The following is a 16,867-nucleotide window of genomic DNA, read 5'->3' as shown; positions in this document are numbered from 1 at the left end:
TTGAGATTTTTGTATAACGCAATATCCACTTAAAGTGCTCAAAGCGCTTTACAAGGGGTCCATGGCCAAGAGCAACACTTCTAGGAAAGGACATGATGCCTGTTAGGCGATATTACAATTTATTTTTGGACAGAGACGACGCAGTTAACGGCCACATTTCACACCTGAGTACGACGAGAGGATGTGAGTAAAGAGTCTTTTCCAAGGACTCAACTATGCGCCGAGCGAGGCTCGAACCCAGGAACTTCCGATCCGAAAGCGAGTGTCATACCACAAGACCACATAGCCGCACAATGTATATATTATTTATCGCCATTGATCCATCTGTGGGAAAGACATAACAGGGTATTTATTTATCTAATAAATAATATTATAATTAAATAAATAAAATTCCATTTATTTATCCCATTAGTGAAATGGTTCTCTAGGTCTATTCCAAGGAAAGACTGGAATAACCCAGGTGCCATCCGCAGTGCAGCGCTGAAAATTGAGCTAGGGCGAGGTGACAACGCTGTCAGGAAATAGTTTTGTACCCGAGGATAGTGAGAGAATGTAAGTAAAGAGCCTATTCCAAGGACTCAAGTAATGGACGCTCAAATCAGGTCTCAAACACTGGACCTTCCTGTCCGAATACGAGTTTCATACCACTAGACCACATAGCCACACTAATCTTCATTCAGGTCTTTCCTACAAAACACCAGATCTACCCTCTGTGCCACAAATACGAGCAAAATTGATATAGGCATTTCATTGGATTTCACATATAAGGAAAAGAAGGTTAGCTCAGTTGATAGAGCCCTGGATTCCCACGAAAATGGAGTGGGATCAATCCCGGATGAAATTTATATCTTTTATAGGCCCCGTCCATCATAAGATGATTTAAAAAATGTAAAAAATAAATTGAGCTTTATATAGCGCAATATCCACTTAATGTGCTCAAAGCGCATTACAAGGGGTCCCTGGTCAACAGCAACATTTAACATGCAGGACGGGACATGCGCCTGTTAGGCGATATTACAATTTTTCGGACAAAGACAACGCTGTTAACGACCAGGTACTCATTTTACACCTGAGTACGGTGAGAGAAAGTGAGTAAAGAGCCTTTTCCAAGGGCTCAACTATGCGCCGAGCGCGAAGCGAGTGCTCTATCTACCAATTAAGCTATCGGGAGTACCTCCCCCCTCCCCCCCCCCCCCCCCCCATCAAGCAGGCAAAGCTAAACTGAAGTTCTCGCCGCAACCCAGTTCCAACTTACAGCAAGTCTGTAATCCCAGGCTCCCCCACTGAGTCATCTGTCTTCATGTAGCTTTCAGCCCAGGTGAGACCAGCACTTCCTCTACGGTTGAAGCCCAAGAAATCTACTTCAGGTTCCTCCGTTGTCTCGTTGACGGCTACAGAGAAAGCGTAGAGGCCGCCCACGTAACCGTTGGCAACCACCACGACTTGAGTACCGTTCACCATGCCTGTTGTAATGGCGGTGGGTTTGGGGCCCTGTTGGGGATCAAACAAAGCCAAGCGTAATTTGGATGATGATGATGATGATGATGATGATGATGATGATGATGATGATGATGATAGTGATGATGATGTGTTGATGATGATGATGATGATGATGATGATGATGATGATGATGATGATGATGATGATGATGATGATGATGATGATGATGGTGGTGATGATGATGATGATGATGATGATGATGATGATGATAATGATGATAGTTATGTTGATGACGGCCACAGAGAGAGCGTAGAGAGCCCACATAACAATTAGCAACAACTGCGACTTGAGTAACGTTCACCATGCCTGTTGTAATTGGATTCAGTAGTCTGATGTCACGCGCCCGGCAACGGCGGCCATCTTGGTTCTAAACAAAGAAAATCTTTACTTTTTATTCTTCATGCTGGCGAGAACTTTTCATTCCCTTTTCATATGCCTTGTGATCAGAATGTGTAAAAGTCAAAACATGATCAAATTGATGGGGTTTTTTTCCTCTGGATACGCTTTTAAGCTCGCCGGAGAAATATTTCATACGGCGTCCGCCATTGTTCCGATAGTTTAGAGCCAGTGTTACTAAGTTACCATACGTCATTAGGAAGGAAGTGACCGTACGACTATTGAATCCTATTGCGGTGGGTTTGTGGCCCTGTTGGGGATCAAACAAGGTCAAGGGTGTTTTGGATGATGAAATTGTTGTTGATGATGATGATGATGATGATGATGATGATGATGATGATGATGATGATGATGATGATGATAATGATTATGATGATGATGACGATGGACGACAATGTTGATGGTGGAGATGGTGGAGATAATGATGATGATGATCCACTAAACGTGCTCAAAGCGCTTCTCAAGGTGTCCCTGGCCAACAGCAACATTTAACATTTAGGATGAGACATGAGGCCTGTTAGGCGATATTACATTCTTTTTCGGACAGCGACAACGCTGTTAACGGCCAGCAGGTACTCATTTTACACCTGAGTACGATGAGAGAATGTGAATAAAGAGCCTTCTCCAAGGACTCAACAATGCGCCGAGCAAGGCTCGAACCCAGGACCTTCCGATCCGAAAGCGAGTATCATACCACTAGACCACATAGCCGCATAGATAATGGTTATAATATCTCGTATTCTAATCTATTTTGCTGCTGTTGATGTTATGTTCTATAATAATGCATCATAATTCTTTTCATATTATCACATAGTAAAAGCGGGATTTTCTCAAAGTGATGCCGTCCTTCAGAGCCATTAGGCTCACGGAGCAGGAGGTTTTCCCGGTTTCTATAGCGTGAAACGAACAATAACAATTGCTTGCTACCCTTTTGATAGAACGATAGTCTATCGCAAAGTACTTTCGGCCAGATCCAACAGACCCAGCTACCCAATAACAGCGGGAAGGACAGGGGGGTCAGAAAAAAAGATACTCTCGTCTGAATCCGGGATCGATCTCGGTCCCTTTGATTGTGAAGCGAGTGCTCTACCAACTGAGGTATCGGGACGCCCTCTCTAAGTGAAGAGGGGTGCAATAATGCATACTCAGATAAAACCTGGTTTAAATTCTGTATGTTTCATGAGGAAGAAGATGTCCACGATTGACGTCATGGTTCACATATGTGACCAATCCTCTCAAAATGGTATGGTGTCGGGATGAACTGGGCCTGGATGTTTAAATGTCAAATCAAAGTCAAACTGATCAAGAAATAGAATTCCTGGTTTTTAACACTCTACAATTCTGTAATTTTTCTCCTCAATAAAATGGACAAAGTCAACGCAATTTGACTGTTGATGTTGTGCGTTTAGCCAAAAGCTTATAATATCCGCTAGCCGGATATAACGTCTTACACCGACGTGCACTTATTTACAGGTCTGACAACCCATTTCCTTATTGGTCAATTGTTGTAATGGAAATCTTTAAAAAATGACGCAAAATATATTTCATTACAACAATGTAAAACTAGGCCCATAAGTTCGGATGTCAGACCTGCATATAAATACACATTGACCAACACACGAAATTGGATCCTTGAATGTTAATAGTCTGATTGGTAAAATTCAGTGAGAACTAGAAAAAATGGCTGGAACAAAAAAAAAAAACAATAACAAAGAGCTGAGTTACGTCAATTTCGTTTCGTCTATAAATTCAATTTTCATCGATTTAACTCACTCAACCCTAACACCGACTATATCCGTAGTTTACACGGGTTACTTTTACCCCATGCCTATCTATTACATTTTATGAGACAAGTTATGGGCGTAGTATCAAAGCAAATGATTTATAGTTTCTGCATGTTAATGTAGTTGAATAAAACTATGTACATGCTCATTTTTAATATATTTTTCCAATTTTGAAAAGTAGCAAAAATCTCTAGGATTGAGTGAGTTGTCATCCCGATACTGTAATGAGACAAAGGGTCAAATAATAGTATTACTGTAAGACTTACAAAAGTTGGGGATGTCCTGTCCATGTACTGAGACTGGGAAGCTGTGGTTGTGTAGTAGTAGTCGTTGAACATAGCCTTCTCGTTGTCCTTAACCTCGGGAGACAGGAAGTATCTTTCCAGAGTGTCGCCACTGTCGTACACACGGCGCATGTCGGAAGCGTCGAAGAGCGACCAACCACGTCCGCCATAAGTCGTCAGATAATTGAATCCCATTCTGTATGGATTAGATTATTGTTGATATGTGAGCAATCGTCAAAAGTAAAAAAAAAAGAAAGAATACTACTGTATTTGGTAACTATCCTGATTCCTTCACTCTTTAATTACCATCCATTTTGAAACAGTTTGGAACAAATAAAAATTCATTTATAAATAAATAATAAATATATAAATAATATATAATAAATATATAAAATAAAATAATAAATACAATAGATAAATAAATATATACATAAATAAATTCCCCATATTCATCCCCAAGGGGGAATTTGTATTTAGGGTCTATTCCAAGGGAAGAGTGGGATGTCCCAGGCGTCAGCTGCTGTGCAGCGCCGCAAAGTGAGCGAGGGCGATGAGACTTGTTCAAGACCACACAACGAGGCGGGTAGTCGAACTCGGTACCTTTTGGGTACGAAGCAAAGACCGCTGAGCCACACTGTCCCAAATAGAATTATTCATAAGAACTCTTACTGGAGAGGGTTGTAGCCATCTTGGTATGATCTCAGTTTGGAAAAGGGCATACGACCTGTGGGGAAATAAAATTTAAACGTTATTTGGAATGAAACTTTGTTGTCTCTAGAACACAATGACTGAGAGAGAACCATTTGTGAATCGCTCTAGGAAAATGCTACCGTACTGAAAAAAATCTGATCTGGGTTTTAAAATCTTGGCCATTAGGGAGTCCCAGGTTTGAGAGTTTTGATAACATGAGGGTTATTTCAATCGATCGATATTTGAAGGACGAGTTTTATGGCCAAATTTTGAAAAAAAAAAACCCTCGTATTTACCCTCAGATCACCGCAGAATGGACACATATCCTTGGTAGTACATTTATGATATGGCTACTAATTTGTCTTTGGAGACTTTTCTATGAAAATTGGTAATTAAAAATAAAATTAAAGTTTCTTAATTTCTGCATATTTTCACCAACCATTAACGTATAGCTTGCAATTTAAAGGGTTTAATATATACTATAATATAAACGTTGAAGATACGTGAAGTAAACTTTAAAGAATTTTTCTCACAACCATGTTCTACAGACTAACTCTTTCACATTCCCACAACTCCCCAAATAAATATATAGTTTTTTTCCATTATAACAACAATCTTTGTTCTTTAATATGGAAAAGTGAGTGGAGTAGGCACTATTGTTGATAATAACAAGAAAGGAAATGAGTAGGAAAGTGCCAGAAGACAACAGAGAATGAAATCTTCGCAGAGGCGATGGGGGCTCGAACCCGCGACCTCATTGGTACGACAACTCCGACTGGCCGGGGAGATCGTGACTCTACCTTATGAGCTATCCACGGGTCTCTTAATATGCGACATTTTGGCCATTTCACTAGAATGCCTTGCATAGAAATAAAGACCACAGCGGGAAAATGGCACTTGTCATAAGAATCAATATTTTGGAGTTATACCCCTTATCATATCGTTTGAAATGATGGTATGAATTTACTGAAGAACGGTACTCATGTCATGATAAAGAGAGGAGAAAAATAAAGAAGAAGCATAAAACAAATACAAAAACAAAACAAAATAAAGCAATACAAAAACAAAAAATCCAAAACAAACCAATACAGAGTAAAAGACTTCCAAAATTTAAAGTTGTGTTTTCTCAAATCAGAGTCAAAGCTTCATCTAAGGAAAAGAAAGAGGCATCTGGCCGTTAACAGCGTTGTCTTTGTTGGAAAAAATTATAATATCGCCTAACAGGCGTCATGTCTCGTTCTACGCGTTACGTGTTGCTGTTGGCCAGGGACCCTTTGTAAAGCGCTTTGAGCACTATTAGTGGATATTGCTTTATATAAGAGCTCAATTAATTATTCATTTATATCAGCCACAGTATATAACCCCACATTGAGAGCAATAAGGGCTAAGTTCCTTGCTCAATCATGAAACGAGAAGCTGGCATTTGGGCTCTAACCATAGTTTACCGGTTGCGCTATATAAAAGCTCACATTTTAATCAGATATACATTTCCATGTTACTTAATATTGGATATATTTACCTAGGCTGGCGTAAGACGACAGATTTGTTTTCAGTTGAGTGGCAATGGCTGGGTTTACAAATGCACTGAAATCTAGAGGGAAAACAAGGGTACAATAATTGCATCAACATGATAGGGTTTCAAAGTCGTGACGTCACTTCCTCTTAACAACGCTCAAAGTAACCAAGACTGGTTCTCACTTGGAAATCTGTCAAACCGACAAGCCTCCTCCCTCTCCAAGCGATGTCAGTAGTCACGTGCAAAGCTTTGCACCATTTTAGCAACGATTGATTCGATCCATTTGATCTTTTAAAGGCAACTGTGCTCGTAGTAAAGACCCCAGTTTGATTGTTTCTGTTGAGTGTGGAACCGGAAAGGCATTGCTAGTGTGTGATGTCGGACTTTTTGTCCCGATTCATGAGTTATTTATTTTGTCTTTACTTTTGTGTTTCCAATGAGCGTTTATATCCATATAAAGCTGTAGTATCGTCAAAGAAGTCATGCAACAGAGAAAGTCATATGCCTCTTACCATACATCACTCACCACTCGTCGCAAATAAACATAAGACAAGATCATTGCTCTGGCTTACACACAAAAAGTCATATTCCATCCGATATTGGATATTTGATACAATGGGAGCGAATAAAGTTCAGGATCTAACCCAATCCAGTCATTGATCACATGATTTCTTGCAGTACAACGATTGGGTTTTTCCGAAATTAAATAATTTGTAAACATGCTGCTGCTTTGCTTATGAAAGCTGTAAACATACCAAAGGGTCAAGCTGAATATATATATATATATATATATATATATATATATTATATATATATATATATATATATATATAGCTTGCGCTCCTACCTCTCCACCCCTCTCTTTCTCTATTTATCTCTCCATCTATCTATACCTCCCCCTCTCTTTATAATGTTTGCCCGTACCTCCTCTCCTGTTTCTCCCTAAGACACTCTCCCAAAGTTACAGAGGTATGTATTCCCACTCTTGTAGCTGTAGCGCCTTACGTCTCCATCTCTCTCTCTCTCTCTCTCTCTCTCTCTCGCTCTCTCTCTCTATCTATCTATCTATCTATCTATCTATCTATCTATCTATCTATCTATCTATCTATCTATCTATCTATCTGCTACCTAACTACCTATCTATCTATCTATCTATCTATCTGTCTATCTATCTATCTATCTATCTATCTATCTATCTATCTATCTATCTATCTCTACCCTTCCCCCTTTATAATGTTTGTCCTTACCTTGTCTCCAGTTTCTCCCTAAGTCACTCTCGGCAAAGTTACAGAGGTAAGTGTTCCCACTCCTGTAGCTGTAGCTCCTGACCTCCCCACCGTCAGCTGTGGCTAGGAATGTCTTGTTCCCCAAGGTGAAGGTCACAGCATGGCCGGGCTGGTACAAACTCATCATGTTTTGGGAATTGAGGTTGATGCCTGGTGAGCATATGTGACGTAACGTTTATATGTCGTACTTAGCATTTAGCAGCAGCTTCTAATCGTTCTCACACTAATATTTTATGACGCTCGACCCAATCAGCAAATTCCCTACCGTACTCGTGCACCGTCGCGAGCCAACCCGGAACCAGTTTCGGGCTTGTTATCATGACGTGTCCATTTTGGTCAGGTGGAAATCCCTACTGATGAAGCGATTTTGGTGTTAGGTATGTTCTCGACCGAAGCCGATTCGCAACCACACAGTGCCGCCTCTTACTGGTGGAGAAAGAAGCCTGGCAACTTCTCACCGATTTTCGAGGAGTTTATGTCCTACCCCCCCCCCCCCCCCCCCCCCGACATATACAACACTGTTAACGTCCAGTTACTCATTTTACACTCAGGTGTAAAATGAGTAACTGGACGTTAACAGTGTTGTACGGTGAGACAATGTAAGTAAAGAGCGTTTTCCAAGGACTCGGCTATGCGCCGAGCGAGGATCGAACCCAGGGCCTTCCGATCCACTAGACCACATAGCCGTACTTAGAATTTGACAGAATGCTTTGCGTAATATTTGTCAGTGTAGGTCAGATCAAATCCTTACCTCCGTCGTCATAAGAGGTGTCAATGCCCAATTTGCTCCAGTCCTTTTTACCCAGGTTGTGAAACTCCATGGATGAAAAGGTGTCTGTCAAGTCAAGGCGACCCACGGCGTTGTTGGACTGTAGGAGAGAAGATATTAAACAACAATTACGTTATGTGCCTTACTCAAAGTTTTTTAGCACTTGTGAAATTCCATGGATAAAAACAGTCAGGTCAAGAGTAGTCACGGCGCTGTTGGACTGCAGGAAAAAGGACATTTGAAATTATGACGTAATATGTCTTACTAGAGGACACAACGCCAAGGCCAGAGTTCTTTTGGCACTTGATATAAACCACGGATGAAAAGTTTTCAGTCAGTCCAAGGCCAGACAAAACGTTGTCGGACTGTAGGAAATAAGGCATTAACATTTTTTGATGTAATGTGTCTTACTCATGGATGCAAGGCTAAGTCGTGAGTTTTTGGCACTTATGTTACTCCATTGATCAAAAAGAACCTGTCAGGCCAAGGCGACCAACTGGGTTGTTGAACTTTAGGAAAGAAAACATTTGGCAACACGAATTGTAATACATATCCGTAATGTGCCTTACTCACGGGCACAACGTCAATGTCAGAATTACGCATTTTTGATACTAAATGTGCTCAAAGCTCTTTACAAGGAGTTTCAAGCTCAGCGCATAGTTGAGTCCTTGGAAAAGGCTCTTTACTCACATTCTCTCATTGTACTCAGGTTAAAAATGAGTACCTGGATGTTAACAGCGTTGCATCAGTCCAGAAAATGAAAATGTAATAGCGCCTAAAAGTTCTGCATGTTAAATGTTGCTGTTGGCCAGGGATTATTTGTAAAGCGCTTTGGGCATGTTTAGCAGATAATGCGCTATATACAAGCTCGATTGTTTTTGGAGCCACAAAACAGTCTATTACTAATCCATGTAGTTACCTGGAATAACACATAGGCCTTGTCGGACTGGTCCACCACAACGTGAGTAGCCTCCAAGTCCTGCACGTGCGTGGACTGACCTTGATGGTTGCCGGTGTCACAGGAGGTGAAGACCTGGCGGATGTCAGCGGCTTTGATGGCGGCCTCGCTGGAAGAAAAATATTAGAGAAACATATTTTTAAATACTATATATGTATATATATATATATCCTTTCTTAAAAAAATATAGCATTGTAGAGAACATTGTGCTTATTTGAGTCAATAAAAAAATTGATACGGCCCACAACTCTACTGAAAGATTTGAAAATTAGAAATGTATTTTTTTACAGATAGATAAATAGATAACTTGATTTCCTTTTATAATTTAAAGTCAGTTTGAAAGTTCGTTGAGTCAAACAGATAATATCATAAAATATGTACCGACGACACTTGGCTCTCAAAATCAACTAATTTTGTCACTGTAAAAAGTTGTCAATTTGCGTCATCTATTTATGACATCAAGTATTATTATTACTTCCGTTGTGTTGTTGATTTAGCGGTGATCAGTTTTGTTATGTAGTAGTATGTTCTAATTGCGTGTATGTTTGTGTGTGTGTGTATGTTTGTGTGTGTGTTGTGTGTGGTGTATACATGTGTGTGTGTGTGTGAGTGTGTGTGTTGGCATTTTTCAGCAAATCGTGGCATTCATAGTGATATTATTCCCTTGATCACATGAAGGTATTTCAGTCGCCATTTTGATTCTTTTTTTACTATTAGGGTTAGCTCGAGAGGTTAGTCATAAGTGTTATTAAAGGTGCTAGGGTGTTTGTTTTTCCATAAGTTAAGTAAAGGGGAGACATTCCGAAAGCTCCTACATCCCCAGTATTCTTTAAATTTGTATTTTCACCGTTGATATTTTGTCAGGCATTTATTTATTCAGTTTGTCATTATATAGAAGTATTTTAAAAACTCTAGAACAAACCTTGATAGATTTGTGAAAGTTTAAAATTTCCTAATTTGACCATTGTCATTTGTTAAGTATTGACAGGTAGTGCAAAGCAGTCCGAGAGTTGTTTTTTTCCTATTTGTGTTAGCTCGAGAGGTTAGTCATAAGTGTTATTAAAGGTGCGAGGGTGTTTGTTTTCCCATAAGTTAAGTAAAGGGGAGACATTCCGAAAGCTCCTACATCCCCAGTATTCTTTAAATTTGTATTTTCACCGTTGATCTGCCCTCATTTAATGATGGTGAGTACAGTATCGAATGAAAATAGTTCTTTCCCCGCGAAATTGCGGGCTTTTTACTAGTATATATATATATATATATATATATATATATATATATATATATATATATATATATATATATATATATATATAAATAAGTAAAAATAAAATCTAGATGAAAAGCAGCAACCCCTACCCCCCCCCCCCAAACTAACGCCTCACAAACCAACACCTCACAAACATTAAAACATAAAATAGCAAAAATAGAAGCCCACATTGGAAAAAGTAACCAATAAATGGAAAAAAAGAAACAAAAAAATATTTAAAAATATATTTTTAAAAAAAACAGACGAAAAGCAGCAATCCCTATCTTCTCCCAAACCAACCACCTCGCATACATTAAAACATAAAATAGCTAAAACAGAAGCAGGCAATTGACAAAAACTATAAAACAGAAGCAGGCAATTGACAAAAACTAACAAATAATTGAAAATAAAAAAGAGAAAAAAAGGAAGAAAAAATTTAAAGAAAGAAAGCCAAAGCAAAACCAAGCCGAAGCTTCTATTTCAACTTTATTGATCTGAAATCAGTGACAATTTAACCATATATTTATGCGCCGAGCGAGGCTCGAACCCAGGACCTTCCGATCCGAAAGCGAGTGTCATACCACAAGACCAAATAGCCGACGTCTGCCTTCGGATCTGAATGTCCAGAGTTCAAGTTCCGTTGTGAGCAGCGCATAGTTGAGTTATTTGAAAAGACCCTTTACTACCATTCTCTCACCGTACTCATGTGTAAAATGAATATCTGACCGTTAACCGTGCTGTCTGTGTCGGAAAAAAATGGAATATCGCCAAATGTCCGAAATGTCTCACTCCACTTGAAAAATGTTCCTGTTGGCTAGGGGCCCATTTGAGCACGTTTGTGGATATTGCTCTCTATATTATAAGCTCAGAGGGGGCAGTGTGGCTCAGCGGTACGGTCTTTGCATCGTACCCTGAAGGTACCGAATTCGATCTCTCGCCGTTGCGCTGTGCGGCCTTGAGCAAGTTACCTCGCCCTAGCTCAATTTGCGGCGCTGCACTGCGTCTGACGCCTGGGTTATTCCAGGCTTCTCTTGGAATAGACCCTAGAGGAAAATTTCTGCTAAGAGATGAATAAAGGGAATTCTATTTTTTATTATTTAACTTTATTAGTTTATTTATCTTTTTAACTCCCCCCCCCATTTAGTATCGTTTTGAGGTGATCTGTCACACTACCTGCTCACCTGAATGGTCTGGTACCTCTGTCTACATTGAGACCAAATGGGGCCCCTTTGAACACGTTTAATGGATATTGCTCTATATAAAAGCTCATTAGTTCATTTATCTTTTTAACTCACCCCCAATTAGTACCGTTTGGGGGTGATCTGCCACACTAACTACTCACCTGAATGGTCTGGTACCTCTGTCCACATTGAGACCAAATGGGGCCCCTTTGAACACGTTTAGTGGATATTGCTCTATATAAAAGCTCATTAGTTCATTTATCTTTTTAACTCACCCCCAATTAGTACCGTTTGGGGGTGATCTGTCACACTAACTACTCTCCTGAATGGTCTGGTACCTCTGTCTACATTGAGACCAAATGGGGCCCCTTTGAACACGTTTAGTGGATATTGCTCTATATAAAAGCTCATTAGTTCATTTATCTTTTTAACTCACCCCCAATTAGTACCGTTTGGGGGTGATCTGTCACACTAACTACTCACCTGAATGGTCTGGTACCTCTGTCCACATTGAGACCAAATGTGGGAATGAGAACATCAATAGCGGGTTTCGGGTCCTCGAAGATTCCGTTGATGATGTGAGGCTTTCCCATGCTAGCTACGATCAGCTCTGAGCACCCGCTATTCCATGCGATGGACTTGGGGTCAAACCCTTCCACTGTATGAGATTAGATACATTTTTATTATCATGTGGGGGGCGAAGTGGCTGAGTGGTTTAGCCATTGCACTGTGACCTGGAAGGTCCAGGGTTCGATAATGTGAGGCTTTCCCATGCTAGCTACGATCAGCTCTGAGCACCCGCTATTCCATGCGATGGACTTGGGGTCAAACCCTTCCACTGTATGAGATTAAATACATTTTTATTATCATGTGGGGGGCGAAGTGGCTGAGTGGTTTAGCCATTGCACTGTAACCTGGAAGGTCCAGGGTTCGATAATGTGAGGCTTTCCCATGCTAGCTACGATCAGCTCTGAGCACCCGCTATTCCATGCGATGGACTTGGGGTCAAACCCTTCCACTGTATGAGATTAAATACATTTTTATTATTATGTGGGGGGGGGGGGGGCGAAGTGGCTGAGTGGTTTAGGCATTGCACTGTGACCTGGAAGGTCCAGGGTTCGAGCCCCGCTTCAGGCACTTCCTTTTTTTTCCTTGAGCAATATTATTAACCCCCAATTTGCTCCCTTGGACAACATGGGTGATTCCTGTTGACATCAGACATCTTGTTTGATGAATTATCTATATTCCTTTGTGGAATGCCTAGGCGAGGATATCGTATTATGTCGTGGCGGAAGGGCATATATTTTTTTTTTATTATCATGTAAAATGTTAAAAAATCTATCCCACATTGGTAATTACCATCTGGATACTAATCACCACCTTCTATAGACAGCCAGCCATATTTCAAAACTTTTAGCGCAAAATGGTGATCAATAGGAGATTTGTTCTATATGATATGAAAATAATGTATCATATTTAAACTGAGGGGATGAATTAACCTTTATAAATCGCGCTGATCATGAAATTTCCAATAAAATGCGCTACATAAAACTTTCATATCTATTTTATCACAAAGGCAACTAAAGTCGGCTATGTGGGCTAGCGGTATGACACTCGATTTCGGATCGGAAGGTCCTGGGTTCGAGCCTCACTCGGCGCATAGTTGAGTCCTTGGAAAAATCTCTTTACTCACACTCTCTCACCGTACTCAGGTGTAAAATAAGTACCTGGCCCTTAAGCACGTTGTCTCAATCCGAAAAAAATTATACTATCGCCTAACAGGCGTCATGTCCCGTCCTACACGTTAAATGTTGCTCTTGGCCAGGGACCCCTTGTAAATTGCTTTGAGCACGTTTAGTGGATATTGCTCTATATAAAAGCTCATTTCTTAAAAGTCAAAGAATAAAACAATTAATATTACTTCATCTGACATATCATTCTGGAAAGTGAAGATATTGCAACAGAAAGCCAACATAAATTGTTAGTTGACTTACTTGACTTATTGCCGATTGTCTCCTAATCTTCGGACTGAGACGCTTTGGCAACTTCTCTGATTTGTTGAGTGAGTTCTTTCTACTAATGACGGTCTGCTGCTATGGATCTTGGGTGTTCTAAATTTTTTCGTATCTCAGTTCTTGTGTGTTAGCGAGGCGCTTGCGATCTTTATTTATCGTAGTGTATATTATGTTTGTTGTGGTTCTGCCTTTGTGTTTGTTATGTCCGCTTGGTGTAAAGAATAACGCCATTGCCTTATTAGCTCTAAGATATGTCCAAATAGTCTCCATCTTGTTTCCAAAATTTGAAGCGATAGCGGCGTTACTTCGCATTTTATGTACAGCGATTTGTTTACTTATTTTGGTTGGGAAGTGGATATTTAGAATTCTCCTGAGCTGTTCCGGTAGAAGGCATTCAGTTTATCTTCTTCGCTTTTTGCTGTTAGTGTCCATGTTCCACAGTTATATTCCACATTGTTTTTTATTGGGCAAATAGACCCAAGATTGCAGTTAAATTAAATATAGATAGTATGCGCTTGGCTAAGAAGCTCACACTATTGCCATCCGAAAGTATAACGGATCAACACACAAAACTCTGTGTAACTATGAACTTTTATAGTCTGGTTAATACAGTTTAGTGAGAATACTCATAAAAGTGGATGGCAAAAAAGAATAACAAAGACCTGAGTGAAGTCAACTTCGATCTAAAAATAAATTACTATTTTATGTGTTTACCTGTTGTGACTGTCTTAAGACGAACCAAGACATCCAGAGGCCCTCTCATTGGTTGATACAGATGCACGTGACCTCTCTCTGACAAGTCTTTGGACTCGAAACTGATGGCTAAAAACTCACGTGCTAAACCACCTCCATGTCGACATAGCTACAAAAGAGTTAGAAATGATAATGCGGTTGAGAAATTGCTTGATGCTCGTGATATTAATAATATAAAAAATAGACTAAAAATTAAAAAGAAAACTGTTTGAAAAAGAGTATGTTGTAAAGTGCATTGGTGCAAGGTGATTGCCGTGGATAAACGGTTTATACATATTAGTAAGCACTCATGAAGTGCGGAAATATTGCATGAAAACAATGAAGAATTTACATCAAATCACCCTGTAAACAATAAAGTATTCATATTCTATCATATCGCCCTGTAAACAACCTTGTTTATATCATCAAAGCATTTTGTAAACATTGAAGTGTCTATATTCTATCATATCGCCCTGTAAGCAACGCTATAATATCATTGATATGTTTATATTTTATCAAGTCACGTTGTATATTGGAGAACGTGTATTATGTTAACTTTCCCCGAGATCTTACTTTGATGTCATTGGGATAGCCCTGGTTCAAGTAGTCAAAAGTTATCGTTCTTGCCAAGGTTGGTTCTGCCAGATTGTCTCGCATATCGATGATGTTCATGACGTCAGCATTGTGTCCTGGCAATAGGAAATACAATTTGGGTTTATGATATGACGGGGGAGGGGGGGGGGGGGGGGGGAGTTGGGTTTGCAGAGGTGGAGGTGAAATATTTACATTGTTGAAACGTCGCATTGTAACCAGTTATCACCACACCACCAATGGAAGTTGATTAATAAATAAAAGAAATCAAAACCAAAGAACTATATTACTACAAATTTAAAAAGCAGTAAAACAAGTAGGTAAGTGTATAACATCAAATTAACAGATAAAGGAGCAGGCACCGGTGTAGGATAAAGAACTGGACAAGTGTGTATAAAAGGTGACAGACCAAGCAAGAAAGAAAAATACAAGATTAGAAAACATCCGAAAAATCAGTCTACATCAACTGGGGACGGAGCCTCAGACCTGCTTATGGGTCAGACTTGTTACCAATACACTGTTCTAGGTAGACTTGTTTTTTGGCTTGCTTTTTTTTTTCTCTTGTATTTCTCTTTCTTGCTTTGTCTGTCACCTTTCATACACACTTGTTCAGTTCTTTACCTTGCATAAGGGTGACTTTGAACGCAATCCAATGCCTTGAAAATCAGAAGATGACTTACCAATGACGTAGAGCAAGTTGTATTCGTCGTCATAAGCAGCTTTGTTAGCAGTGCCCAGGTTTAGGGCCATTGTTCCCTTCTGGTCAGGGAGTTTGACGAAACCTTTTGGTTGGAGAGTGATGTCCCCTGTTGCCATGGACGCCAATATGGCGGATATGACAAAGACCTGTGCCAAGCGGTTCATTTTCCTGTGACATGTAAAACAATGTTTAGAAATATATACATTCTTATAACTATTTAACTAGTATCTAGCAAGACTTATTCATATCATCATCATCATGTAGTTCCATATCTGAAGCAGACGTCGGAGGTCATCTTCCGCCAAGCTGATCTATTTCTTGCCAATTCTATTAAAGCAGCGCCACCTTTCTCAGCTTCATCTGTCCAAGTTCTTATCCCTTTCAAATAAGTTATTCTTTGTCTTCCTCTTATTCTTTTTCCATTCATCTTTCCAGTCAAGGCGAGTACTTCCAAACCAGGGTGGCGGATAATGTGTCCTAAAAATTCCATTTACTGGCTTCAAAAGATGTTCCTCTAATGCTCTTAAGACATAAATTACAAAATATTGTTCATAAAATATTACAGTTTAAATATTATTTGTGGCCTTTCGCCTCCACACGGTATTTTTCGGGGTGAACTTAATGCCAAATAGTTTCCACATTTTAATAACCAGATAAACGATATATTTGCTTTGATCTCTTTGAGAATCTCTATCCTTTCTCCCCAATGTAGCATACAAACTTAACACAAGCCTCAGATTTTTGACTAGAGGTTTAGTTTAAGCACCCGGACCACTCAGGCAAATAACCGTTTCGAGGCGATTAATGACATAATAAATTGATTTTCCCATGACAAAGACGATTCATATTTAAATTGACTAAATTATTTTCAAGAATATTATTTTTTTAAAAAGTAAACAACATCAATATTTCTAGATCGTTAACTTACGTGTTATAGTTCCAGACCACGACTCGTCCAGCAACACCACACCTGCCCTGGGACTTGACCAGAACCAAGAAGGAGATATGTGGAATCAATGGGATGGTGGGTTAGTCCTCTGACGTAAGACTTTGTCCAATGGCGGACTTTGGAAAAACACGTTTTAAAAATTTTGGCTATAAAAGTTGTCCTTCAAATATCGATCGATTATAATAATTCTAGCTTTTTAAAAACTCACAAACCTTGAAATTCCTTGGATAGTGGTGGGCTTCCATGAAGTCCCGGGTTAGAGCGTTT

General features: G+C 39.7%; 1 protein-coding gene across 1 annotated transcript in view; it reads right to left on the bottom strand.

Moving 5' to 3' along the window:
• Positions 1 to 16,647, bottom strand: part of LOC144963672 (uncharacterized) — a 16,966-nt gene extending 319 nt beyond the window's left edge. Inside the window, exons 1-12 of the mRNA XM_078897630.1 lie at positions 16,580 to 16,647; positions 15,632 to 15,819; positions 14,934 to 15,049; positions 14,343 to 14,490; positions 12,097 to 12,271; positions 9,145 to 9,292; positions 8,208 to 8,325; positions 7,418 to 7,606; positions 6,174 to 6,245; positions 4,634 to 4,688; positions 3,947 to 4,160; positions 1,256 to 1,491 (exon numbers count right to left, since the gene is read on the bottom strand). Coding sequence (XP_078753756.1) covers positions 1,256 to 1,491; positions 3,947 to 4,160; positions 4,634 to 4,688; positions 6,174 to 6,245; positions 7,418 to 7,606; positions 8,208 to 8,325; positions 9,145 to 9,292; positions 12,097 to 12,271; positions 14,343 to 14,490; positions 14,934 to 15,049; positions 15,632 to 15,815 — 1,655 coding nt within the window. The 5' untranslated portion in view covers positions 15,816 to 15,819; positions 16,580 to 16,647. The remainder of the gene's footprint in view (positions 1 to 1,255; positions 1,492 to 3,946; positions 4,161 to 4,633; positions 4,689 to 6,173; positions 6,246 to 7,417; positions 7,607 to 8,207; positions 8,326 to 9,144; positions 9,293 to 12,096; positions 12,272 to 14,342; positions 14,491 to 14,933; positions 15,050 to 15,631; positions 15,820 to 16,579) is intronic.
• Positions 16,648 to 16,867: the final 220 nt, after the last annotated feature.

Source organism: Berghia stephanieae, chromosome 2 (assembly GCF_034508935.2).
Source record: "Berghia stephanieae isolate SIO BIC M18660-M18661 chromosome 2, UCSD_Bste_1.3, whole genome shotgun sequence".
NCBI classification, from domain to species: domain Eukaryota; kingdom Metazoa; phylum Mollusca; class Gastropoda; order Nudibranchia; family Aeolidiidae; genus Berghia; species Berghia stephanieae.
Note: the sequence above shows the minus strand (reverse complement) of the source record. Positions and strands in the feature narration are given on the sequence as shown.